General features: G+C 51.7%; 12 protein-coding genes across 12 annotated transcripts; 10 read left to right on the top strand and 2 right to left on the bottom strand.

The window, feature by feature from the left end:
* Nucleotides 1–1,053: 1,053 nt before the first annotated feature.
* NEUTE1DRAFT_119371 (uncharacterized protein) lies at nt 1,054–2,082 on the top strand (the record flags this gene model as incomplete). Its single annotated transcript, XM_009849157.1, has 3 exons — nt 1,054–1,503; nt 1,575–1,845; nt 1,963–2,082. Coding segments are annotated over 3 exons (840 nt in total), but the record flags the coding sequence as incomplete, so codon positions are not given.
* Nucleotides 2,083–2,881: 799 nt separating this feature from the next.
* On the top strand, nt 2,882–4,045 carry NEUTE1DRAFT_97314 (uncharacterized protein; the record flags this gene model as incomplete). Its single annotated transcript, XM_009849158.1, has 3 exons — nt 2,882–3,072; nt 3,212–3,957; nt 4,017–4,045. The coding sequence occupies 3 exons, from the start codon at nt 2,882–2,884 to the stop codon at nt 4,043–4,045; spliced, it is 966 nt and encodes a 321-aa protein (XP_009847460.1).
* A 661-nt stretch (nt 4,046–4,706) lies between these two features.
* On the top strand, nt 4,707–5,375 carry NEUTE1DRAFT_36785 (uncharacterized protein; the record flags this gene model as incomplete). Its single annotated transcript, XM_009848868.1, has 1 exon — nt 4,707–5,375. One exon carries the CDS (start codon nt 4,707–4,709, stop codon nt 5,373–5,375), a length of 669 nt encoding a protein of 222 aa, XP_009847170.1.
* A 787-nt stretch (nt 5,376–6,162) lies between these two features.
* Nucleotides 6,163–6,758, top strand: NEUTE1DRAFT_106757 (uncharacterized protein; the record flags this gene model as incomplete). The annotated part of the gene is made up of 3 exons (XM_009849159.1): nt 6,163–6,204; nt 6,244–6,513; nt 6,618–6,758. 3 exons carry the CDS (start codon nt 6,163–6,165, stop codon nt 6,756–6,758), a joined length of 453 nt encoding a protein of 150 aa, XP_009847461.1.
* Nucleotides 6,759–8,007: 1,249 nt separating this feature from the next.
* Nucleotides 8,008–10,188, top strand: NEUTE1DRAFT_36043 (uncharacterized protein; the record flags this gene model as incomplete). Its single annotated transcript, XM_009848830.1, has 3 exons — nt 8,008–8,663; nt 8,954–9,144; nt 9,485–10,188. 3 exons carry the CDS (start codon nt 8,008–8,010, stop codon nt 10,186–10,188), a joined length of 1,551 nt encoding a protein of 516 aa, XP_009847132.1.
* Nucleotides 10,189–11,215: 1,027 nt separating this feature from the next.
* Nucleotides 11,216–11,689, top strand: NEUTE1DRAFT_97316 (uncharacterized protein; the record flags this gene model as incomplete). Its single annotated transcript, XM_009849160.1, has 1 exon — nt 11,216–11,689. The coding sequence occupies one exon, from the start codon at nt 11,216–11,218 to the stop codon at nt 11,687–11,689; it is 474 nt and encodes a 157-aa protein (XP_009847462.1).
* An 807-nt stretch (nt 11,690–12,496) lies between these two features.
* Nucleotides 12,497–13,129, top strand: NEUTE1DRAFT_106761 (uncharacterized protein; the record flags this gene model as incomplete). Its single annotated transcript, XM_009849161.1, has 2 exons — nt 12,497–12,796; nt 12,830–13,129. 2 exons carry the CDS (start codon nt 12,497–12,499, stop codon nt 13,127–13,129), a joined length of 600 nt encoding a protein of 199 aa, XP_009847463.1.
* Nucleotides 13,130–15,097: 1,968 nt separating this feature from the next.
* On the top strand, nt 15,098–15,769 carry NEUTE1DRAFT_106762 (uncharacterized protein; the record flags this gene model as incomplete). The annotated part of the gene is made up of 1 exon (XM_009849162.1): nt 15,098–15,769. The coding sequence occupies one exon, from the start codon at nt 15,098–15,100 to the stop codon at nt 15,767–15,769; it is 672 nt and encodes a 223-aa protein (XP_009847464.1).
* Nucleotides 15,770–16,661: 892 nt separating this feature from the next.
* On the top strand, nt 16,662–18,248 carry NEUTE1DRAFT_106763 (uncharacterized protein; the record flags this gene model as incomplete). Its single annotated transcript, XM_009849163.1, has 1 exon — nt 16,662–18,248. One exon carries the CDS (start codon nt 16,662–16,664, stop codon nt 18,246–18,248), a length of 1,587 nt encoding a protein of 528 aa, XP_009847465.1.
* A 1,033-nt stretch (nt 18,249–19,281) lies between these two features.
* NEUTE1DRAFT_106764 (uncharacterized protein) lies at nt 19,282–20,084 on the bottom strand (the record flags this gene model as incomplete). Its single annotated transcript, XM_009849164.1, has 3 exons — nt 19,282–19,455; nt 19,595–19,797; nt 19,898–20,084. The coding sequence occupies 3 exons, from the start codon at nt 20,082–20,084 to the stop codon at nt 19,282–19,284; spliced, it is 564 nt and encodes a 187-aa protein (XP_009847466.1).
* Nucleotides 20,085–20,963: 879 nt separating this feature from the next.
* On the top strand, nt 20,964–21,234 carry NEUTE1DRAFT_134170 (uncharacterized protein; the record flags this gene model as incomplete). Its single annotated transcript, XM_009849165.1, has 2 exons — nt 20,964–21,086; nt 21,196–21,234. The coding sequence occupies 2 exons, from the start codon at nt 20,964–20,966 to the stop codon at nt 21,232–21,234; spliced, it is 162 nt and encodes a 53-aa protein (XP_009847467.1).
* A 1,386-nt stretch (nt 21,235–22,620) lies between these two features.
* NEUTE1DRAFT_56186 (uncharacterized protein) lies at nt 22,621–25,433 on the bottom strand (the record flags this gene model as incomplete). The annotated part of the gene is made up of 1 exon (XM_009848903.1): nt 22,621–25,433. One exon carries the CDS (start codon nt 25,310–25,312, stop codon nt 22,664–22,666), a length of 2,649 nt encoding a protein of 882 aa, XP_009847205.1.
* Between the last annotated feature and the right edge of the window lie 551 nt (nt 25,434–25,984).

Below are 25,984 nucleotides of genomic sequence, written 5' to 3' on the forward strand. Positions count from 1 at the left end.
GGCACAGCCGGGTAAATTCGTACATGATTTGTAGCAGAAAATCATTCTCATGTAGCTGGGACTTGTACCTTTTGTGATTGTGCACTACTATTGATGTAAACGCTGTAACCAAGTGACCGGATTCCTGCGTAGAGGACTTGACAAGATGAGGAACCTAGGTACTTACCTTAGGCAGGTAAAGGACGCCTTCGTTGGGGATGCAAGATCCTGCTGAATGGCATCTTGGACCCCACCCTTCCCTTTCTTCTTTTTCGTTCGTTTGAGCCTCTGCTTTCCTTCTAGTCTCCGAAATGGCATGGACGCGTCTGGATAGAACAACGACGCTGCGAATGCGTGTTGGAAATGCCTCGCTGGATGAAAGTAAGAAGGAAGGGAAAAGGTCTTTGACGTATATGGATTGAGGACCAGTGAATGTTCCTTTGGTGTTTTGGACCTTGATGGAGTTGTAGGAGTTGACTACAGGATCAAAGATGTCGACATTCGCATGATATGATGTGGGCATAGGTCTTTTTCCGTACGTGATGTAGGTACTCGCTATCATGTACCTACCTACCTGCAGAATGTACCTGCCTCCAGCTTCAAGTGTCAGATTGAGGGAGAATGTTCGATGCCAAGGGCAAGCAATATGTGTGCGATGTACCATTCGGTTGGAAGCTACGACGTGCACCAGTTGTTGTTCCTAGCCATCAACACCACATTTCCTAAAAATCAAGACCTCTTTCATTGGACCGGTAGAGTGTGATGTACCGCACAAACTGCATAATGCATGTGCAGGCTACGTGTACAGGGTTGTGCATGCTTACCTAAGCGCAGACAAGGACATGGATACACCCCGCTCCTTTCTCCTTCCTCCTTTTCCTTGACCTCAACACAGCAAAGACCGCATCGGACATCGTCATTCATCACTTTCAAGCCGGCCGCTTATCGACAAGTTATCAATCTCTGGATTCAAGTGCGACATCTCCTCACTACGGGGACCTTTACATCATCTTTCAGCTCAACCACCTTCCTTACCTTACATACAATCAGCGGTGACCACACCCAGCAATCAGGATGCCGCGACCACGAAACATGGATGAGAGAAAACCTGGAGGATGGGGAGCCTACGTCTGGTCGCATTATCTCCTAGCCGACTCGGAGCCTCATTGCAATGACCGCCTGGGCAGAACGCTCAAAGCCCTTGCTCAGGAATCCACCAAGCGAATCAGTGTCTCGACTGCACTTCGTTATGGTACTAGTAATAACGTCGACTATAAGACGGCAGGGCAGAGAAACGCGTGGTACAACTACTTTGTCGCGGCTTTCGAAAAGATCCTGAGGGAACTACCACCTCCAGATGCGAGCGCTGAGCAAGTACGGGAGAAGCGGAGAGAGTTTCATCAACAACGACGCATTCCAGCACTACCACTACCACCACCACCAGTCCAAGTCCAACATGAAGCTGCAGCTGCTGCTACTCCGCCCGAAACCCAAACCGTCCCCGGCAAAACAATTCAGAGCAGCGTGGCAGGAAGCGTTCCTGGACTGATTCGTTGGACGACGATGACGACGGCAACGCCGCAAACATGAGAAAGCGTGCCAGGAAGGAGTCGGAGCAACAGGAGCCGACTCGAGATAATTTTATAGTTTACATCCCGGCCAACGTCAAGGTCGTCCTCGTTCCCGAAGGCCCTGCTGATGCCACTTTTTGTATCAAGTCCGAAAGTTCTACAGCGTCTATGTCCATGTCTTCAACGGGCACGTCGTCGGCCGCTGAGGACACGTTGCCGGCAAGCCCTCCATCAGTGCCGTTATTTCCTCCTATGCGCTGGTCCGCCTGTCCTTCGATGGATAGTTTGTCGTCTGGTGAGTTCCCTTGCCCTCTTCGATAGCCAACACTTGATCGATCGGTTTACCTTGCAGCAGTCCGTTCACTCCCTCAAGTCAACTATCACCGCAGCTCAACTGATAATTCGATGCTAGATACATATTCCCAAGACCAAAGGCCTTCACCAGCGCAAGGCTCAAAGGAACCCTCACCAGCGCAAGACTCAAATTCGTTATCCCTGTCCCTGGCGGGCTATAACATCAATATCCCCTACGCATTGGATTCCTCCGCTGACCATACCGCTACGCCAGCCCAAAGGTCACGGACACCTGCATCTAACCACAATAAACCGAGATGTAATATACAATTCGGGCTATACACTGTTTGCCTTCAACTGACTCCTTAGCAACTCGCCATCCAATCACGAGATGGGAAGAAAGACCGAGTGGAAAAATGTGTTTTGTACTCGGGGTGAGGGCTAGTGACGTTGGGTTGCGAGGTTTTGGACAGTAATTGTGTTGTGATGATTGTTGTGATGAAAGTTTTTTGGAACTCGCAGGGTATCTCTCCGTGGAGGGGATCGTATTAAAGTGCGGAGGTTTTCCTCAGGTAATATTTGGAATCAGATATTTCTTGAACTAGTGACAGCACGGCTATGACATTTCTGGCTGTTTTGCGAGCAGAGCGCCAACGTCGTGTAGGGAAACAGTGCGTGCTTCTTTATATTGACTGGAACTTTGTCGACATCAGATGAAAGGAAAAAGCCCTTTTTTGACATGGACACAAGCTCTAACTGTACGCCATCAGTCATACCTATGGGAGCCAACTTTGCCCGCTTTCTAGTGAAGTGAATGGCAATGCTCTCATACGAGGCTGACACCCGACACCTGTTGACACTTGTGCCGATATTTGTACATCGAGTCTTGACACCTCAAGACATCAACCCACTCATCACTTCTAACTTCCACGGGCTTCCCTTCTCAAACCAACACTACCCGACATCACTTTTCAAGCCCCCCACCAGGCCCCAAAGACTCGCCATAACGACCCCCAGGTAATCCCGCCCAAGACCAAATGGACCCATCATTCCAAACAACGAGAAGTACAGCATCCTTGAAATGGACCGACTACCTCCTAAAGGACCTTGACCCATCTGACGAAGGCTGGGAGATGTCCATGGTCCTCAAGGAACTGGCCAAGCAGTACGAGGCATATGATGACCAGACTCCCCATCCCTTTGGCTTTGGCGACGGCTACAACATCCGGTGGAAGAAATACTTCGTTTTGGTGTTTCAGGTGTTGCTTAAGGCGCTGCCACGGGGAACTGTGGCTTTGGAGCAGGCCATTGAAATACTGGAGCGCCCGGGAGCACCTACAAGTCAAGTTGGAACCGGTCAGTATTAGGGGGGTTCCTGAGGTAGAGACTGCCGCCAACACCAACGCTGCTGATACCAGCGCGGCGAATGTCAACAATACTGTCAACGCCAACAACACCACCGCCAACACCAACAACAAGAAACGTCCCGCCGAAGCCATGGACCAGAACGGCAACAACAACAACAACAATCATGATGCTTTACACCCCAACAAGCGCGTCATGACCACCCACCAGAACTATCCGGCGCTTCCCCCTGAGACCATCTTCAAAGTCGATACCCAAAGTGTCTACAAAGTTCGCATCACCGAAGGCGATACTCCTACCTTCAAGTTCAAGTCGAGCGGTCCTGCTAGGGTTCTGGTCAAGCTCAATCGTGGAGGTGTTGCTGCTGCTGCTGCCGCTGCTCCTGTCCCTGCTCTCGGTGTTCCTGGTGCCGCTGCCCCTGGTGCTATCGCTCCTCCCGATCCTCTCACTGCATCTGGTATCATCGCTGATCGGGCCCCCGGTATTGTTGCTGCTCAAGCTCCTGCTGCTCCCGACCCCCCCGCCGCCCCCAGTGCTCAAGCTACTGTTGGTACCATCGCCGCCCCCGGTACTGTCATACCTGCTGCCCCTGACCCCGCTCCCGCTGTCGTTGCTTTTGCTACTCGCGCTTCTCTCGCTGCATCTGAAGGCGTTGGTAATGTGAACCCGATGGTTACGGGCTGGGAAGGTATGGGCTTTGGAAACATGGGCTTCGTAGAGTGGTCTTCGGTTTCTTCAATGTCATCTAGTGAGTAACTCCATGAAGCAAGGTTTGCACTTACTTTTAGGCTAACTGTTGTTCAACAGATACCGAAACGGACAGCGATGTTGCTTGATATCCCGGGTCAGGCCTTTGTGGTTGGGACTTTCGGGACAAATTGAGGGGTAGGTTGAAGACATGCCGGGCACGGAACGATGGCAGATAATTGGCATTCCGAAGGGTACTAAGCAAGGTTGACTTGTAGCACAAAACCGGAAAAAGAGAAATGAATGTATCTATCCTTACGACACTGGCTGACCCAGAGGCCAGAATCAAAGCATTTACATGACCAAAGAATGCAAGCGGGATTCTCTCCGACCCGAGGTTTGAACAATACTACAGTCTCGCAAAAGGCTTTCTTGACCAAAGAAAGAGCTGTTTGGCTGACTGCAGCATCATGTGTCTTTTGAGCTCCGAAGCCCGGCTCATTGCAGTGCCCTCTTTCTTTTCTTTGCCGGCCGTGGTGGCTTTGGGTGAGGTGCTCCTTCCATGAAATACGTTACCTATTGCTGGTGGATCAAAATTCAGACCGTCAATGCCTGCCTGAGATTAGAAAGGGAAGGAACGCTACGTCATATTGGTCCTTTCTTCTTCAGCCAAGGTCGTGGCTCCCGTCGGTCTCTGCCTGGTGTGACTCCCACTTCTTCTGGTTCTTTCCTTTCTCCCAAGAAAGAACCCCTCCTTCTTTCTTTCGCTCTTTCACATCCGCGTTCTCACCTCCTGCCGCGGCAACCAACATGGCGGATCGTATCTTCAGAAAGAGATCCCACCTCACCGGTGATGATCTTGAGCTGGCCGAGGTCTTGAAGGCAATCGCGGCCAAGTTTTCGCACTACCCCTGGATTCCTGACGACAAGGAAGCGCAACAGTACCGTCAGTTCGGCATTCGGAGCCTCCAAAAGTTCTTGCGCGACGTACCGTCTCAAGGTAGCGATGAGCTGCGCGATGCCCTGGCTGCGTTGAAGGCCGATTTGGTCTCTGATCCCGATCTGCCGCCCAAGCCCACCCAGTCAAGTACCGCCGTGGCACAGTCATCGTCTGCCAGAAAACGTACCTTTGCGCAAACTGACGACGGCGAAACCCAAGAGGCACCCCCGTACAAGCGCGTCAAAGTGAACGAGGAGGCACCCAACTTCACTGTCTACACCAAAGGCGCCTATACCGTCCACGTCTCCGAAGGTGGTACCCCTGCTGTTGAACTCAACCTGAACGGCCCAGCTACTGTCCAGATCAAGACCTCGGGCACATCAGCATCTGGAGGTGATGCCGCGCCTTCTCGCCCAGATCCTGCCCCTGCCCCTTTCTTCAAGCCGCATGTTCTGCGTCGTTGCGGCGCATACCCAGGAACTTACCATCAGATGAGCCCTCATGATCCCAGGCCGGCACCGTGCTGCACCTATCCTTGAGATGTAAGTTCTTTGTTCTTGGAATTCGGGATGACTCAGCGCAGCCCTCTCACAGAAGATACCTTTCCTCTAGTTACTTGTTGGCATATCCTCGATCAAGCTATTGTTGAACTCGCCAGCTAATCTGTTCTTCAAACACAGGCGCGCATGTCATCTTCGATCGATGTCGGAACCACAGCGGGACGGGCAAGGTCGGGTTGTGTATCGGGGTTCAGGCTGTCATTACATGCTGCCAACTCGCTGAATGCTGTTCGAGCTCACTCGCCACTACCAAAGAGCAGCTGATGGTTCATAGCTGGACCTGTGAATACAAGGGAGGAAGGAGGATTATATGGCTTCCCGGGTTTGGACTGTCTCTCACTGCTGGCATAAAAAGGCGTACGACATCACCGTAACAGACCTTGACTACAGAATCAGGGCAGGTAGTACAAAGCACTTTGTCAGCTTTCGAAAACTTACCTACAGTTCCAACTCCCATTGATTCATGTTGATGTGCCCCTACATGCTTGCTTATGCTTGGAGAATGCAGTTTATGCACGTATTGACTTTCGCTTGATGTCTTCTCTGCCGGAAAGTGGGTGTTGCATAGGCAGCCCAACCAAGACTGACACCCAACACCTACAGTTAAAGTCGCGGCCGAGTATCAGTATCCGTTGCCTCTTGTTGTCCCACACCATCATTCCAACTACCTCCACAAACCATTCTTCACACCATCATTCTAACAACCTCCACTGACCACTTCCCAGCCAGCCTTCAGTCGCCTTCAACCAACCACTCCAAAAGCAAGATGACGAGGTTAGTCTGGAAAGAAGAGGCGGACGATGAGATGGTAGAGCACCTACAGGGCTCGTACGAACCCAACGACTAGCAGCTCGAATATGCCGATGCCGTCAAGGCCTTCCAAGCCAAGGTCCATGAGCTCGGATACCAAATTGGAGCCGCGAGTGATCGTACCGAAGCCTGGCGTCGCTACTTTGTCCTCAGCCTCAAGAGCCTTGCCAGAGACCTACCACCCAATGAGCTTGACGCCGTGCAAGCAGCTGTCAAGGAGCTTGAGCGTAAGGACATTGAACTCACAGCCAAAGCCGACGAAGAACGTGTCGACACTCCATACCCTGTGCGAGTTCCGACAAGAATGGTAATGGCGAACGACCTCGTGCCAAAGCCAAGAACAAGACCGTCTACAAGCCCGTAAACACTCCATATCGACACCGTCGGCCCCTACAGTATATCCGATTCCAGATTGCCGGCCAGTCTGGGAACAACACTAGCTCTTCTCCTGTCTATCTGGACGCCTGTGACCCTGCGACCGTCGCGGTTTTGGTCCAGAAGAAGGACGTGTTTGATATACGTGCTGCAGCTAGCCCGAACAAGACCAATTAGAAGAGAAAGGTGGTGAAGGAAGAAGAAGAAGAGGCAGAGGAGGTGAACTAGACTACCTCCGGGAAAGGAGTAACTGGTGAGTACAGGTGTCTTCTCCCAACCTAGCTTGGGAAGAGGAAGTAATTCCATCGAGGCCCAGGCGGTCTTCTCCAGTCAGCCGGGCAAGCGCCCATCCCTCCCGACACTCATCAAGATTGCCCTTTGCTGGACTGTTTGTAAACCTTGCTAACTAAAGGTGTCAGGTATCTCTGCGCGTGTGAACAATATCGGCAAAACAGGAAGACGAACGAAGCCGAAGAAGAACGGAACACAAGTTTAGGTAGCCAGACAAAGGGTATCCGACAGCAACATAGTACCATGCAGGCAAAACGAACCCCTGAGCAACGCCGCAAGAAACAGCACGGCTCGTAACAAAGTCTAGGTACGTACCAGGACAATAAGACCGAAGAGAACGGAACGCAGGGCTGGCTACCTAGAAAAGGTGAGAGGTGATGGATGGCACTGAGGCAATACTGTCAGAGACAAAAGAGCAATTCACTTGACCGGTACTAATACTAGACAGGATGGAAGCTGTAGGACGATGCCTTCGAGATATCAACATTTCTAGAAAGAGCGTGGTTGATTACCTACCTCTACCTAGGTAGGTATGCCCTAACCAAATGCACAATATCATTACCACCTCGTTACTCCGTTGGTCATCTGTCTCAAAAACAGCCGCTTGAAAGTTGGAGGACACCAGCTCGTCTTTGGTGCTGTTTGACACATTGACACCTGGTGACATTTGTAGAATGGGTCCAGTCGAAAAAGCTGATGGAGATTGGGTACTGTACACAGTACTAGTATGTTATTTAGAGAAGACCGGCTTGCACGTGTCCAAGTAGTGGTATGCCGGGGACTCAAAGGATGGACTACAGAGCGGCAAAGTGAAGGCGGTCAGTACTGGCAACCGCCTCCCGGTCAACGTGAACGGGACTTGCTCCTTCCTTTTCTTTTGAGTCCACATGGATCAGTGAATTTCCCCCGCACACAATTCCAATCACTCACTCGATTGCTATTTCTTGTCCATCTTTCCCTGAATTGCAAAAAGATTCCAACTGCAGTCTAGCATCTCAACAGCAGTTGCGCCACAAGACATCCCTTCGCGCAAAGGTAACTTAATTTCCCTCCATCGCCCTGGATTCCTTCCTGAACTACCTGCCTTCCATTCCATGACTTCATCTCACACCCATCCAGGTCTCTCACAGACAAGATGGTCAACACCAATCCGGGCGTCAACCCCCTCAACCACCCCATGGTCCAGCAGGAGGTGGACAAAGAAGATGCCATCGACACCTTTATCGCTTTTCTCGAGCAGGACCCCTACGCCGACTCGTACACCACCAAGCTCGCCAACGCTCTCCAGGACATTGCCGTCAAGTACAAGGAGCTTGCTGACGACGGCGGCATCTGGCACGAGTACTTTGAGCTGACTCTCGACAAGTTCTTGTGGGACTTGCCCAAGACTCGTGAGGAGCTGTACGAAGTAGTCAGGAAGCTCACCGAGGTGGACGTCGTCCACGAGGCTGCCATTCGCGGAGTGCAGGTGCAGGTTGTTCCCAAGTATCGGGACCAAGCTACTTCTACTCCTAGCTCTACCTCTAGCTCTGCGGATGCCCAAGTCGACGCGATCGCGAAGAGAATCGCCGAGAACCTCCTGGCCGACGGCAACAATGCTGGAGGCCGTAAGGTCGAGGGTGAGAATGCGACCATCTTCAGACTTGAGAGCGACGACACTCCGTGCACGATTCGCGTTTACTCTGGTGATGGTACCACCTCTACGGTTGGCCTCATTGCGGAAGGTACCGGTCCTGCCATCTTGACGGTCAAAGTCCACAAGGAGAACGGTGCTGCAAAGCCGTCTGAGTTGTGAGAAAAGGGTAAGCTTCGATCCCAGTGCCGTTATTTGCTCCCACTCTTCGGTCCTCAACTACATCGTCACCGCTGCTAACCATCTGAAATGATCTAGGCCTACCTCGCTGTGAAACCTCAGAGTTGGGCAAGTCGCCGACAGATTCTTGTCGGTATCTGAAGATATGATGGACTGTGGGAACAGGAGTCAAGCTGACTAGGAAGGGGTGATGTGCCGGGGTTGTGGTGTTTCCTACAAGGGAAGGACGAGAAACCGTACGTGACTAGGAGCTGTGCTGGTATCCAAGACATCAGTGTGTCCCACCGCCAGTTGATACCTTTTGTTCCATACCTATCAAACCTCGCATCTCTTCTAAACGCACTCTGTGCAACAAATCGTGCGCTTTCATCTCTTGTTCTCTTTCTGGTTGTTTGTTCTGGGACGACACGATGGCGGTGAACTTTCCCAAGTTGTCATCTGGGCATAGGTCTGGATCAAGTTGATCAGTTCACAAGTGTTTGCCTGAATCCGTCTGATCTTGAAGTAAGCGGTAAAAATTAGCGTGATTGGGTTGCTGCCTGAAACAACGCGCATATAGAGGTAAGGGCCTCAACTTTCGCTTCTCGCTGAATTCTTCTTCTCGTCACGTCCAAGTACTATTGTCCTTCGAATTTCGATAGCACTCATTTCTCTCCTTATCGCTTGGTTCTTAAAGCCTCTCCTCCCTCGCACTGTCATCATCTTCGAAGAGCAGCTGTACTGCGCGACTTCCTTTCGCCTCCGTCACTCCCGCCACTCAACTTGACCTCAGCTTCCACTCATCGCCGTATCCGTGCAGACAAAATGGTGAGAGAATTGACATTTGACGAAAGAAACGCGTTCACCTACTTCAATGATCTACTCGACGGAAACGTCGATGAACAGTTCCAGACGGAGCTCGAGCTGTCGGATGCTCTCAAGAACTTTGCGCTCAAATACATTGAACTTGCGCCCGAGTTAACGGATCAATGCCAAAGATGGAGTAAATACTTTGCGATGAGCCTCAAGAAGATTTTGAGACACTTGCCGTCAACTTCTACCGACTTGGACAACGCACTTGCAGCTCTCAGTCGCGAGGAAGTCGCAGCCGAGGCTCGTGCCCGCGGGGTGTGCATCCAGATCCTACCGGAATCTGCTGCTGCCGGCAACGACAAGACCCCGGAAGCCCCCGCCCTGCATCAGAACAGCGACCAAAACGCCAACGGAAAACGGCCTGCCGAGAACCAAGCCAAGGACAAGGTCACTGAAGCTGAAGATGAAGCTCACGAACGCCCAGCCAAACGTGTTAAGCACGGTGGCGAGGATACAACGACTTCGAGCGGTTTCACCGTCAAGACTCAAGGCTCGCTCAAATTCCGCATCTCCGATGACATCGGAACCACGACCTTCAACCTCAACGGCCGCAGCCCTGCCATCGTGACTGTCAGCGTCCAGAAGAAGGACATCACCGCTTCTGCTTCCGCCAACGGCAACAAGGAAGCCGAGAAGGAAGAAGCAGCCTAGATAGTGGGCGTGGACTATCCTTCAACCTGGGAAGGAACAACCGGTGAGTGTTCTTAAAGTTTCCATTTAATCGGACAGGGGCGCAAGCACCCTCTTCCTCAAGTCACCATTTTCTTTTCTGCTCGACAAATTCCATGTCTACTAGGGTCTTGACTAATTTTCTTTTCGCTTCGGTTTCATAGATCGATCCCTTTTCGCGTCAGATTATTGGTTCTATGGGCGCCATTCCCTTTCCTGTCCTCGTTGCCGTTGGAGACTCAGCTGGGCGGACACGCTGGGGAATGGTATCGGGTTCGAAACGACTTAAACACATCAGTGCGGTGGGAGAGCCTTCCTCTGAAATCTCATAGAAGGGGCGCGTGGGTTTTGGACTTGTGGATGGTTCGGTCTTGAAAGTCTCGTTCAATCGCAAAGGCAAGGAAAGAATGTTGAGGAAAACTTTTGGTAGCACGAGTGCATTCTAGGAAAGCTCTGCTATTCAACAAAACAACGTTACCAAGTGGACTGATCCCGACCTGCTTTGGGAAGGCCAGAGCATGAGGAGATGTTCTCGTAGCAAAGGATAGACATAAAGACACAGCGTTTGCAATTTCTTGGTCCAGATGTCGTGTGATAACGCGTTGTATGGTTGACTGACGCTACTTGAGGCTCTATCCATGGGGAGTGAATGAACCCGGTGATAAAGGAAGCTTGTCGTCAGGCTCTCTGGAGTGACGGGAAGCTTCCAAGTAAGTGTCCTACGTTAGAGATGTATTTTGCTTGAAGCCTGATGGTTCTTCGCTACAGTATCTCCTTTGTTCCGCTCTTCATCATCTTCCTATAAATCGTCTTGCAGCTCAGTCTTGATCAGAAGCAAACCATGGCTTGAACATAAGCCTGCACAATTTTCCTGAGATTCAAGTCAAGGTACGTCTACCTGTAGTCAACTTGTAGGTCGCTAGAGGTATGTAGGTATTCGACCATTTTGACAAGCCCTTCAGTCACTGACTCTAGCAGCACTCTGTCCAGGATCAACCAGGCAGGCAAGATGGCGGAAAAAACAAAGACAGATGACGAGGCGATGGAAGACCTCGTTCAGTATCTCGAGAAAGGGTACACTACACCCCACGATTGGGCGCTCGATTTGTCAATTTTCTTCAAGGCACTGGCGATGAAGCACTTCACCCCCGTTGCCCTTGTAGAGGGCAAGGACCTTACATTCAAGAGTTTGATGAGGCTGTTGAGGGATTTGTCGATGGACCGTAATGCGAGCATGTTCATGGGCATCTCCATTACTACCTCTACGTTGCGTCAAAGATTCCCTTCATACTACGCTCAAGACGTCAAGGCCAATGTATTCAACTTCGAGACCAACAGTACCTACACCCTTCGTATCACCGAGGACACTCCCACTTCCGAGCTCAGTTACCTTACTCTCAACGGCAAGGGCCCTGCTACGGTTACTGTCAGCGTCCAGAGGAAAGAGGATGCTACTGCCAGCGAGGCCAAATCGGAGGGTTAGCAGTTAGCCTGGACTACTCTGTCTTGGTCGAATTTTCAATGTAGTAGGAAGTAGGAACCCTTCATTCTTCACGACGGGGAACTTGGCAGCTAATGTTTGGGCAAACACTGGGGAGTTATAGGGGCTTGCAAGTAGAAGATCAATGTTGGGATTGTACAGAAAGAAGGAACGTCTAGACTATTTCCAAGTTACCGTAGCTGGTGGCGCCTGTAGAACCGCAGCTTTTGCACGAAAGTCGAACAGAAAGATAAAAGAATTGGCAAACAGACCCTGGCATGATCTCCAGGCAGTGAACTCTGTGGCCGCGGAGAGAAGCCCAATCCATTTCATGTCCGCCCGTTCGCGCCTGCCTGCTGGTCCGGTCTATTCCCTCTGCTCGCGACACTGTGCCCCTGGCGGAACCTTTCGGCATTGCGTTGGACACGAAGCTGACGGAATGTACATCTCAGGTTATTCACTGGACCTCTGGAGCCGTTAGCTCTCCGTCTCAAGACAGAAAACCTGGCAGTGGACGTGAAGAGAAATTTCCCTCGACAGCCCTGGTGTTCTAGGGTGTACCCAGCACCAGACGAAAGGGCAATGGGTACTTCGTTTTGCGTCAACCTTTATGTGAACAGAATCTTGTGAGTTAATGGTCATTAGTTGGAGATATCGTAGACGGGGTTTTTCGAGCTTTGACTCGGGCTAGAATGCGTATAAATTCCTGGCCCGAGACGCTACTCTCACCATACATCATCTTTCTCTCCTTCAGGGTCAACCACCACCACTGCACTATCTTCCACCCTCCAGTCAACGACACAAGAAAAGATGGAACAGTACCAGCAGAACAATCCGGGAGAGGACATGGTGCAGAGGGAGCAAATCGTGGCCATCGCCAAATTTGTCCACTTCCTCCAGGACAACTTCGCTTACCCCGGCTCTTCTGACAAAGACGTCAAAATGTCAGAGGCCCTCAAGAGACTCGCCGTCAAGTACAAGGAGCACGTGGAGGACAATCGCCTCGGCTGGTTCGGAAACGGAGACGATCTGGGCGGACTGTTCAGCGAATACTTTTCGTCCAGCATCCTCAAGCTGATCAGGGAGCTGCCGGCCCCCAATATCCAAGACGTCAGTAGGGCGGTCAACCAGCTTCGTCGCTAGGAAGCTGAGCACGAGGCCAGAGCTCTTGGAGGCCAGATCGTCTATCCTCAGGCGGTCCAAGCCAGACCTGCCGAACAGGGAGGCCAGATTGTTTATTGCCAAGCCAACGAGACCACCACCGCCTCGAGCCACGTCATGGGACACTACTGCATCCAGGTCGTGGAGAATGGTGTTGTCTCTGCACTCAACCTCCACGGTGATGGCCCTGTCACCATCACTGTTGTTGTCCAGAAGAGGGGCAATCCCATCCCCAACCCCAACTACAACCCCAACGTGGCGATCCAGAACGGATTGGCCTAGGCCAGAGGTCCTGTTCACTCGGAGGAGTACCGAAGCTTTACCTGGTGAGTGCTCGGCAATCCCACAAGACACAACACTCGAGGCTGGACCATCTCTCTGACCATCCAACAGGCAGGTATCGGAGCAGCAGATCGCACCTCAAAACGAGCAACAAATGGAGAAGGGACCACGGGAAGTAGAAATGACTTGACGGCCATTGTCCAAGGAATCAATATGGCTGAATGCGATCTTGGGAAAATGAAGCCAGGAAATGGAAAGTGAAAGTACCTCTAGCATCAAGTCTTCTTCAAAGTAGCGAAGCAGAACACTCTTCCCCCGAGATGATTCTTTCCCGTATTGTGCCTTCCATTCGTACATGTCTTTGTGAAATCTTGCCGACAAAAACCGACGCGGACCTTCTTTTCCCCGCAAACGCGCTACCAAAGGAAAGAGCGCTGAACCACAACCTTCATTGCTAACTTCTTGCTTTTTCCACAATCCATTCACCAAGCGGGGCATTGTACCCTTGAATGGACACTGCCGGGCAATTCCTTCTGCGCGCCTTCGATTTCCCTTTTGCGTCCCCTACTGACTTAATGTCTTCTCTTCCTGTCCAGAGTCATCACACTCTCCACACGACCAACTGATCATGATTGCTTGCCATCTTTCTTTTCTTATCCATCTTCCATTTTCGCCTCGACACAAGTGTTCTCAAATCCGACATATGGCGTTCTCTTTTTGTCTCGTTCAGTCTCAAATCACAGAACTTTGCGTGCCCGAATTCAGCAATGCTTCACGCCCGCAGAAGCCGCGAGAACCGGAAAAGTTGGACAGCTCCAACCAGCGTTCGCAGTGCCAGCTGAATGGCAGCTCGTCGCTGAACGACATTTGCATTTCATCCGGTTTTGACAACATACAGCAAAGAGCTTTCCGGTCCTCAATTTGTATCGTCAGAAGGTAAAGAAGGTAACGGGTGACGGGAAAATATCAATATACGACTAGCGATAGGAGCTAGAACATCGAAATGAACTGAACCATTTGGCTTGGGTTGGATCGAATAAGCGGGCTCCGAACGGTGTCTCTTCCTCTGCTGCTGGTGCACTGACGGAGAGGGTTCCCAATCCATATCGTCGTTGGAATCCGAGCCCATGGCCTCGGCCATGCGCGTCAACCTGTGTCCTCCACGGGTATTGGGCGTGGTGATGTCTCGGGTGGTTGGATGGTTCAGTCTCTCTGCCATGCTGACACCGACATTAGCACGATGCGTACCTCTGGACTCTACAAGTCTAGAGGTCCGCATGGGCTTGGGACTGTTGAAGAAGGAGACAAGAAATGCAGTGCAGGTTAAGGACATTGAAAGGATGCTCCCCGTGGTATTCCCGGTGATATGTGTGCCGTTCTCTTCCCAAACGTGTGCGGTAGAGGTACGTATTTTACCCAAACGCATATCTTCGCAACCCTGCATTCTTTCAGGTGTGTTCCCTAAAGCAGCAGGACCAGATTTTGGCCAGCTTCTCCTTTTGCTGATCGAGAGCCTGCTGATATGTTGTCCGAAAGCCATCCTCCTTGGGAGCTCGACTTCAAGGACTGAAGACGTGATTGCTTGTTGTGACAAAATGGCCGTGAAACGATTCCTGCATACAGCCTTGGTCTCCTCCATAATTCGACAGAGTTGATCGCATGCTCAGTCGGCCAGCCGTCTGCCTGCCAGGCTGGGCCCACTTTCTAGCACCACCTACCTGCAGCCTTGCCCCGCGATCGTGCGTAAAGGTAGCTTCGTCTTCATCCTGAACGTATTAGCAACATCCTGTGACCTCTTTTGTCCTGCCGAGACAGTCCAAGCTTGAAGACTCCAGACCTGCTGTCTAGTCCTCGATCGACCCTACCACGATTTCTCCATCAGCCACACACCTCTACATATAACGGCCGTCCGTCCTCCCCGCAACATTCTGCCTCAACCTCGAGTCACACCTTACCATCACCTCAGCCATGTCTGACCCGAAGCCGATCGACGCGCAACCAGCGTGTCCAAGTGCAGTCAGCCAGAACGACGTGACCGTAGCAGCCTCAGGGTGGAATGAGAACCTCGAAAGCACCATAGCCCAGTGCAGAGAGTATGAGGAGATCACAGGGGATGTGTGGGCTACCTACTACCTCCACGGGTGTGAGCAAGAGAAAGCGAAAGGACCACCGACCTCTGGTGAGGAGGCTTTGAGTTTCCTCAAGAGTCTGTACCACATCCGCCGCGCCATGACCATTTACGGCCAGCCTGACAACCTGAACGTGGGTGACGCCAATACGCCTGGCACAACAACCACCGGTGTCCCTCCCAAGACTTTCAGCCTGAGCTGGGGTGACGGTTCCCCCATCACGATCGATATTCACACGCAGCCGACAGCGACCATCAAGATTGTCACCAATGATCATGCCCTGGTCACAGTCAGCACCAGGCAAGGAAATGGTAACAAAATGGATCTCAAGATCCATGACTCTTCCACGATCGAATTCGAGGCCGCGGGCGGTACTGTAACCAGATGTACGAAGGAGGTGCGAGGGTCCATGACGATTACAGTCAAAAGTTCCGGGACGGTGACATGGAACCAGACCCCATCTCCCGCTGTCAGGGATGATGAAAACGACCAGGGCGTGGACGAGCCTTGAGGAAGTGGCGAGGTGAAACGGAACCTGAGAGACTTGATCTTTTCAAGCTAAAAACGTTGAATTTGGTGACGGAGGATATTCGAGGGCTCGACACAGGAAAGCGGAACAGAGAAGGAACAGAAAATGATGACCGATTCGGAGCAAGGTGCTTGTCAGAAGGAAGGATCTGGAATCCAGGAAGATATAAGTCAGGAGTCAATGTAGGAATGGATACCTGAGAGGATGTGTCACCCCTCTCAAAAGGACACTTCCACGTGCATGAATCAGGTTACATGCAGAGGTAAAGACTGGATATACCGGGCATGAAGCAATGCATAACCCCGCGTAAGTGGTCCTTTCTAGAATGTGTGGCCACCTCGTGCTTATTGCAACGCATGAGGCCCCACTCGGTCTTTTCCTGCCCGAGAGGTCGAAGGCTCATCTACTTGTGGGATACTTTTGAGCCTAATGCATCTCTGGCAATCGACCAACATGATGAGGGTTAGCGGTGAACGGATAGAACGGACCAAGGTCATACAACCGAGTGCCTGCGAAAGTGTATCAAGTCTACCGACGTTCCTCCGAGATTTATCTCTACAACCTGGCAGTGCATGTACCTCTGTGTTATCTTACTCTTTCCCTCCAAACGGGCATGTCCAAGGCCCGAATGGTGATACAATCCAGGACTTTCTCGACGAGATGCTTGAAGACTCACGCAGTGCATAAAGCGTCAAAATTTCTTCGGAAGGACACGTATCGAACATCTTTTTTCCTCTCCAGGTCAAGTATATAACCACAGATACTTGCCCATCTTTCGATATCCCTCTCTTCCTCCATCATCCAAAGCACCTAGAACCTCCAGTCGATTCTGTCTCAACATCGGTTCCACTTTTTTATCACCAAATTCTCAACCATGGGGTATCTCACTCCTGCAATACGCCAAACGGCCACCGGTACTCTATCAACACTGCCAAACGACCAGACGTTCGCCGTGATGCATGAAACATATCACGGCCAAGAACCGCAATACAATGTGCACCCCCATTCCAACGGCGACCTCCATTGCAATCCCGCCTGCAAATTTCAACAAAGATATCTAGCGGAAATTCAGGCAGTCGGCGAGAAAGCATGGCAGACAGGGGAATACTACACCAACGGCCAGACCGTTATTCTGAATTCCAAGGTCCGTCCTAAAGGTCCTTGGGTCAATCATGCCCAACTGAATCAGTTTCGCCTTCAACAGCGGTATCAGCAGCACCAGCAGCAACAGTGGCAACAGCAGAAACAGTGGCGACAGCAGCAACAGTGGCAACAGATTCCTCCCGTACCGATAGTGCCTCAGCAGAGACCTGCGGTTTGCTCAGCACCATCACTCGGCCTGAATCAGTTTCAGACTTGGGCACAGCCTCAACAACCGGGTTGGGACTTCGTCGACAAACCCAACCATGTTGATCTTACCTCTAATTATTACGATATAGGCAATCACGCTTCTTCCAACTTCAACAACATCTTGACCTCGCAATCGACACAGCAGCTGGAGGAGTTAAAGTACGACATGGGTCGCTCGGTCAATTGCCCTGTATACCGGACACGCTCTCCTCCGCCGTCATATACACCAGCTTCAGCTCCTTATAGTTCTGCCAAGGGAGTAGGACACCATAACAAAGCCCCAGCGCGTTCTCATCCAGAGCGTCGGCTAAAAAATGATGCTTCTCGCTGCTTTGTCAACGTAGTTGACCCAAAGGCATATCCGGCTGCTCTTTACCATCCTCGGCCACAGAACGGCCCGCAGGGATATGCTGTTCGTCGCATGATCGATAAACCCGATAAAGACCTACGTCTTCTTTCAGAGTTGATGAAAGAGGAGGAGGAGGAGCAGGAGGAGGAGCAGGAGTACGGACAGGAGGAGTGCGAAGAGGAGAACTGCGAACAGCAAGACAACGAAGAGGGGGACCACGAGAACGACGACTACGAAGCGCAGGAGTACGAACAGGAGGACTACCCAACCCCCACTTCACTAACCTCTACATACACCTCTACACCCAACACTCCCCAGCGACCCGAAGAAGAAGAGCCAGAGCTCTGTGACCAAACGCTATTCGACGAAATCCTCAACATATACGATAATACCTGGGAGTACAAGTCCAAGCCGGCCATCACCGCCGCGCTCTACAAGTACAAGCGAACACGCCTCGATCGGTCAAAGTACGTCCTAGACTGTCTCATGGATATGGTGCAGGTGAACTCGGACGAGTTTAAGCCGCCAATAAGGCCTGACAAGAACAACAACAACAACAACAACAACCACAACAACCACAACAACATGAACGACAACAACCACAACAACAACCACAACCGCAACACCACCACCACCCCAAAGAGAAAGAGGAGGGACTCTAGCTCGTCTTGGGGCAGTTTATTTGATTCCGAGGAAGAGGATGATGAGCTCGAGTCTGCATCTTGCGGTAGCAGCAAGAGACGTCATCTAAATGACACCTAACAACAACACAGGGGCTTCCAACAAGGATTAAACAGAGGCGCGATTTGAGAAGATTAAAAAGGACGTGATGGAATAGAAAGGATTGACGGAATTGCCGAGGAAGTACTTGATTGGCTTCCCGCATACAACGAGCTTTTTGGAACGCTGGTTTCGACATTCGTACGTGTGGGATGGTGAAGTGGGATAAGCAGCGGCGTCCGTGTTCATATTGGGTGCCTTCGTGATGGGGCTAGGATTGGAACGGATGGGACTTTGAAGGGTTAATAGTGTCCGGAGTTTTGGAGTTTGAGGAAAGCTGGAGGAGCGGTAATTGTGTGGAACAAGGGAGCAGGTTGTTTTGTATTGTTGCTGGGAGTTAAAAAGGTTCTAAAAATTTATTGGGAAGGGTTGTTGCCTCTGCGACTTTGCTTCTTGAGATACCCGAGCGACTGTTAGGATACCCGAGCGAGCGGCTTTTAGAATTGTTTACAATAATATATGGCACGGAATACATGGGCGAATTGGAGCGGTGCGGGTGGCAAAGAAAATGCATGCCTGGGTGACTTCCTGAGTTGTACGATTCTAGACGTACTTCCTTCCTTTGGTATCTCCTCCGTTGGTTGTCTCGTTCTTACCAACTCCTTTTACTTTCTTTCTTACAACAAGTTCAGCCCAGGGGATGAAAGATGTTTCGCCCCCCCCTAAATCCGTACTTGCTGTTCCAAACTTGACCAGGTATCTCCCCCTTCAAAGGACCCCTCCTGTATTCTAAGGACATTGACTCATTGACCACAAGCTTTGAGGCAGGTAAAACCCCTCATCCAACCGCGTTTGCGTCCATGTCGCCACCACAAGCTCCCAGTAGTATTCAGCGTTAGCAATTTCAACACGGATAATCCAAGAGAGAAAAAAAAAGGGAGGGGAGAGAATAGAGCGAAGAAGCCACCTGCAATATCAGCATGACCCAACGCAATGCTGCATGTATAAAAGCCAAAGGCAACAACATCTCTTGCCCCAACAAGTTACCATTGCTGGCCATTTCGTCAGCCTTCCATCAGACATGCAATGGGATATCCGAAGTCAAGGTGACTAGAATGTGGACATGGAGTGTGTACCGACCTTTCAAGCACTCGGCGGGGTATACATACTCGTCGTCCTCCATCTCGCCCTCCTCATCCTCCTCGCCCTCCTCAGCCTGCTCAGCCTGCTGAGCCTGCACACTCTCAGACTTTGTTCTCAAAGGCAGACACTAATCTCTACATTGCTTTCAGAATCGACTCTAGGTAATCTTGGTCCCACTACCCTCCGTTTCAAACATTAGAGGTACATAAACGGGCTCTGCCTCTTCGATCGTGTTGGTTTCGCACCTCTCGATCAACGTTCTGCTGTACGTCCCAGACTGGTGGTGTCTGTACACGACACAGATGAAAGTGCCCTCGACGCCGATTCTGGCGCTGCCAAAAGTTGCATGAAGATGACATCCCAGAAAGTTCCTCCAGTTGGTTGTGCTCAACGCGGAAACGTTGGGTGCTTCGTGCGTGAAGATTGCGAAGAAGTAAGGCGTTTTTGTCTAGAGTGGAAAGTGTAGGTAACGTTGGTGTCAGCGTGATAATCTCGTAAGTACCTAGGTAGACTACGTGAGCTCGGGATTCGTGGGCATGATACCTAACCTTTGAAGGTACTGGTTACTGACTTGATTTGATGACCGGAAAGTGCCCGATTTGTGAGGTTGAGAGTATGAAATGAAGCTCTTGGTCGTTGATGACTTGTAGCTTGTCTCAGGATGGCGAGAAGGGCGAGCAGGATGAGAAGGCAGTTGACAATAGGAGCGCGGGCTCTGTACCTAGAGGTAAGCATGTGGGATTTTCCACAGACTGGGGGGACTGGACCCGGCTACCCACATCTATGTTCAGAAGCCGACAATAGAAGTAACAATAGAGGTAGTTTTGCGATGACTGCTAAGGCCCGATCTCAACGGCACGCAACATTCCCTGATCAATATCACGTCTTTGGTAGTACACTATGAAATTTACAGATAGACAAGAGCTATATGAACTCGGACAGATTCAAGTTGCCTCCGTACGCCTGGCATATAAAGTTCATGTTGGAATGCGAGAGAGTGATGGCGCGGTTAAATCGAGCACGCTGTTACTTGCGGATCTTGGGAGAACGAAGCATCAGACTTCAATAACGATATTGATACACGAGACACTAACTTGAGACGGGATGAAATCCTTCTCGTTACCAGGCAACCATCGGAGTCAATAGCTCTCAAGGCTGCTTGACTCGTCGATTTACCCCTCCACCGGTCGAAAGATTCTCCAGTCCAGTGTCCCTTACCCGCGCCCGAGTAGGTAGCAACACGCGTACCTACCCTCCTTCCTGCCTTCCTTCCTCTTCTCCCTTCTCTTCCTTTCCTTCCTTTTTTTTTCTTCTTCTTTTCTTCTCTCACCAAACCGCAACGCTCACTCTTCTTCTACCACCCAACTACCTCTCGTCACTTCCTCACCACCACACTTGATCTCAACCAAGATCCAAGAAGCTTCTCTCCCTCCCACACCACCACCACACTACACCACCTCGCTCGTATCTCAGCTACCAAGTAAGTCCTTACCATACCCTACCCTACTCTACCGTACTTTCCTCCAAGTAGACGAAAAAGGTAAACTTGGTTCCATTCCTTCCTGGTCGCAGACTGACACGCAGATATTAGAGAGATAAAAAAAAACAAAAAACATGGACGCCTACCACCACGTCCTCACCAAGGACGAGTACCTCTCGCTCCTTTGCGCGTGGATGCGCGTCGCGGGTATAGAGGATCACCACGCCGTGACCATTCTTCGCGCCCTCGCGTTGATTGTAAGTACCTTCCTCTACTTACCTACCTCTACTCGCATCTCCTTCTTGCATCGACGGACTCTCATATGGTTGCCGTAAAATGGATTACTGACCACGCGTGTTCTTATAGCGGGAACTGAAAGAAATGGGCGTTTGGCAGGGGTTTTGAGGGGGAGATAACTGGGGAGGGAGGGAGAAGGGGGGGGGGGGGGAATGAGGGGAAATGGGGTGCACGTATTCCTAGTAGAAGTGATCAACGCCTCTGGCTGTCTTGACGAGGCCTAGGATGGAGGACGGGAGGGGTTAGTGGTGGCTGGGTACCTCGACATACAAGGGACTGGGTGGTGTGCCTTGCTTGGTGGGAAGCAGGCGAGGTTGCTCTAAAAATACAAATCACGGTGCCTGACTGAAAAACTGAAAATATAGTAACCACAAAAGTGAAAGGAGATGTTATGATGGGGTGGTGAAGATGATTCGGAGAGTTCAGCGTTGCCTTTATCAGCCAGCTGCACTGCTTTAACAACTGTCCTCACCGACGACGCGCTTGCCTCGTCGAGGGACTGGAAGCGCGCCTGCCCGACTTTCACTACACAGTTGTCCCAGGCATACGCGGAATATGGCATTAGACAAGGCAAGGCAAGCGCGCCTTTGACAGAGCTTCGTTTCGTCGATGCTCAGCCTAGGCACTCAGTCAAGCTACCTAACGACTGGACTCTTCCAAAGGGAATTCGTCACGGTTCATCATCATCATCATCAAAAACTGAACCCATCACTCAACGTTGATCACTAGCGGTAGGTATCACGGATTATATCCATCCATCAGCAAGAACATACTGCATCCCTCTACCCAACACTCGTCTGTATGACACTCCACTGTATACGACTCTAGTTTCGGTGAAGACTTAGGAAGTGAGGAATACTAGGTAGGTAGCATTGTCGCCGTCCTCGAGTACATTTGCGCCACGCAGCGAAACCACACACACAGTTGTCGCGAAAAGATCAACGACAGTCATCACCCCGAGCAACCAGGGCAGAAGAAGGGTCAGGTGTAGCGGACCGGAGTTCGGAATCTGGATGAACTAAATGCCGTTCGGAAAACTTTAAAACTTGAAACTAGGACAAACATACCGCATTGAGACAACCGAAACAGAAAAAAATGACGGGGAAAGACTTTAATTCATTATCCGGGTATCATGCACTCACTACCTACTTCCGCTCATTAAATCCTCCGCCGCATGCCTTTACCATTCACGCACGCCATTCTCTTGCTTGCTCTGGTCTCACCCACCAATGCTACAATAACAGTACAAACACAACCACCTAAGCTTGCGCATGCCCCCTTCTGTTGCTGTTTGATTCCTTTCTTGTCTTTCTTTGTTCAACCGTCGAGACTAGGGACCTGTAGGTAACAACCGAAAACTCAACAGTAGATCCCAAATGAACGCCATCCCTGAAAATACACAAACAAATGAAGCCCCATGTCCTTCAAATAATCCCGCTCGCTTCGCCTGACGCCTGCCCTATGCATTTGATGTGTGTCATGTATGTGTTTGTTCCATCATCTCCTCCTCCTGCCCCGACAACCCTTGATCGGCCCACTACACCGGAGTTCTGGGACTAATCTCCCCGTCGCTGACCGGCGGCGAACGTTGGTTCAGCTCCTCGCCTTCGGCAAATCCACCATTGGGTAGCTCTTGTTTTCCTTGCTGAGCATCACTAAGCACTGGCGCTCCCTGGTCACCACTCGGTAGCGGTAGTGGCCCCACCTTGGTCCTTTCCGTCCTTTGCGCCAGCATCTTCGGAATCCTAACCGACGCCGGCTCGTGAAACGTCCCCTGCATCACGCCTGCATTAGAGGCCTGTGCTTGTTCTACCTCCCTCTGTTCTACCTCCCTGAATGGGGAAGCCCACCCCTTCACAGCCCCCTCATCTCCTTGCAACGCTATTCCGGGCTTCGACTCCCCATCTACACTCTCCCTCCTAGCTGCGGACACGCCCTCACTGACGCTCAGCCGATGCAACTTTTCATCACAATCCTTCAACTGCTGCAACCGTTCGTCATATGCCTTGCGGTAGTCGACCTTTTCGAGGATCCAGGTGGCCAAGACCTTGATTAGGAATTTCCTGTCGACAGGCTTGGGGACATAGTCGTTCATGCCGTATTCCAAGCACTTTTCACGGTCGCCCTTGAGGGCGTAAGCAGTCATGGCAATAATAGGCACCCTCACCCCAGCGTCACGGATTCTCTGCGAGGCTTCGTTTCCATCCAGGATAGGCATGTTGATATCCATCAGCACGATATCATACCCCACTGGTTTCGCGGTGACCATCTTCACGGCCGCGGCGCCATCGGCTGCCAGGTCGATGCTCCTAAAGCCAAGAGAGCGTAGCATGCCCAGCATGACTTTTTGGTTGATGACGTTGTCTTCGACGAGCAAGATGTTCTTGGTGCCGGCCACCGAGGCGAGTCGTTGTTGAAGAACGGTGACGTCAGGCTGAACAGGCGAGATGGGTGAACCGTCCTTAGCGGCCATCTGATGCTTCCAGTCTTGGATCTGTTCAAGGCTCTTAATCTTCTTGAAGCGTGCGGTGAACCAGAAAACGGAGCCGTGACGTTCGGGGTTGGGGCGGTAGCCGATGCGGCCGCCCATGAGCTCGGCGAGGGATTTGGCAATGGAGAGGCCGAGACCAGTGCCCTTGTAACGCTTGGTGGTGGTCAGGTCGAATTGGCTGAAGGGGGTGAAGAGCGAGGCGGAGGCGGACTCGCGGATGCCGATACCCGTGTCGATGACTTCGGTTAAAATGGTGTAGCTGTCGCTGTCCTCGGAGTGGACCGAAGCTTTGACACGGATGCTACCTTTGTCGGTGAACTTGGCTGCGTTGCCAATGATGTTTTGGACGATTTGGCGGTAACGGAGGGGGTCGCCTTGGACGGACTTTGGAAGGTTAGGGGCGAGGAAGAGCTCAAAGTGGACTGCTGGCGGTAACGTCGTCTGGACAGCGCGAACCACTGACGTGATGATGCTGGCGACACCAACTACATCGGAACTGACTGAGAAACTGCCCGATGCTAGTTTGGAATAGTCGAGAATGTCGTTGATGACCTGCAACAATATCTGACCCGACTCATCCATGATGTTGACAATATCTCGCTGCCTCTCCGTAAGAGGCGAGTCGAGAAGCAACGCGCAAGCCGAAAGCATGCCGTGCATGGGGGTACGGATCTCGTGGCTCATGTTGGCGAGGAAGTCGGATTTGAGCTTCTCGCTTTCCTCGTAGGCGGCAATCAGGCGAGACTCGGACGCCTTACGCTCCGTCAAGTCGCGCGTGACCTTGCCAAAGCCGACGTGGACGCCATTCTTGTAGACGGCCGTGATGACGACGTTGGCCCAGAAGCGCGTTCCGTCCTTCTTGTAGCGCCAGCCTTCGTCTTCGACACGGCCCTCGCGAAGACAGATGTCGAGTTCCATGTCTGGCTTCTTGATGTCCAAATCTTCTTTGCCGTAGAAAATGGAAAAGTGTTTGCCTATGATCTCCTCCCGAGTATAGCCCTTGAGCAATTGCGCGCCAGTATTCCATGTCGCAATGTGACCTTTTGTATCGAGGAGGAAGATGGCATAGTCCTTGGTGGCTTGTACGAGAATGCGAAAGGCTTCATCAGTGGATAGGCCCGGTTGGACCTGCTCGTTGTCGAGGACCTCGGAGGATGGACGCTCGTGCCATTCGAGGTAGATGGAGACCAGCTCGGCATCTCGAAAGATGGGGATCACGCGGGCGCGACAGGTGAAGGCGCTCTTGACAGTGATGGCCTTGGATGTGCGCTCGGATCGAGAGGCGACGGCATCATCGACGGCTTCGGCAATGAGTTTTGATTTGCTGGCGCCAGTTTCGCGGATCTGGCTTTCGAGAAAGGGCAGGAGGAACTTGCCGATGCAGTCCTCTTCGGTGACGTGCCAGTCTTGCAAGAAGCGTTTTGAGACCCGGGTAATGCAGCACGACGAGGACAGCAGGAGTAATGGGACGGGAGAGAAGTCGAAGATGAGGCTCATGTCGGGAGCCGCAAAGGGATGGGTAGGCGGGACATGGTGTTGGAGGGTGACGGTGTCATCGATGGACGATTGTGTTATTGTCCTGGTCGCAACACTCCAGGCGTGGTCTTCCTCCATGGCCTGGGTGGAGGGAGTTGAAGCGGAAGCCGAGATGTGGGAGTCGTTGTCGTTGAAGTGGTCGTGTTCCTGCTGAGTCATGGCCTGAAGACAGTCCGAATTGTCGGGTCCGGGGGCGGAGACAGCTCCGTGAGACTTGGAGGAGGAGTCAGGATATGGATGGGATTCTTCATCTTTCCCATCCTTCGGTCCATCAATGACCATGTTCAGCAGACTATTTGCCATGTTGGCCGTGGTTTTGGCGGTGGCAGCGTCGGCAGCGTCGGCAGTGTCGGCCGTTAGAGGGAGGTTAGTTTGATGCGCCGAGCTTGAAATCCAAGACAAGTGCCTTTCTTTTTGCCGGAAGCAATCAGGAACTTCGAAACGAGATGAGCTGATTTGTGCAGTAGCCGGATGTCGGGCGGTCACGGTCTATTAACCTAACCGTAGTCGGCTTTTCTGCTGCGCTCCGGGTGAGGTACCGTACGTAGGTACAGCTAAGCGCAGACAGACTATTGACAGGTGGGGCTGGCCAATAGTGGCTGAGGGGGGCAAATAAAGTATAGAGTTTGAGGGTGGGCCAGGCCTCGGAAGACAGGATGTTGTCCAAAAGAAGAGGACTGGACCTGGTTCGGGACGGAGCGAAGGAGAAATGTCGGAAAAGGGAAGCGGGAAAACGACAGACTGGTGGTCATTTGTGACGCTTGTGGCATGTTAAAGAGGTCAGGCAGGTGTGGGAAAGGGACACTCGATATTGTTGAGGTAGCCCAAGGG

The sequence above is a fragment of the Neurospora tetrasperma genome (genome assembly GCF_000213175.1).
Source record: "Neurospora tetrasperma FGSC 2508 unplaced genomic scaffold NEUTE1scaffold_1, whole genome shotgun sequence".
NCBI classification, from domain to species: domain Eukaryota; kingdom Fungi; phylum Ascomycota; class Sordariomycetes; order Sordariales; family Sordariaceae; genus Neurospora; species Neurospora tetrasperma.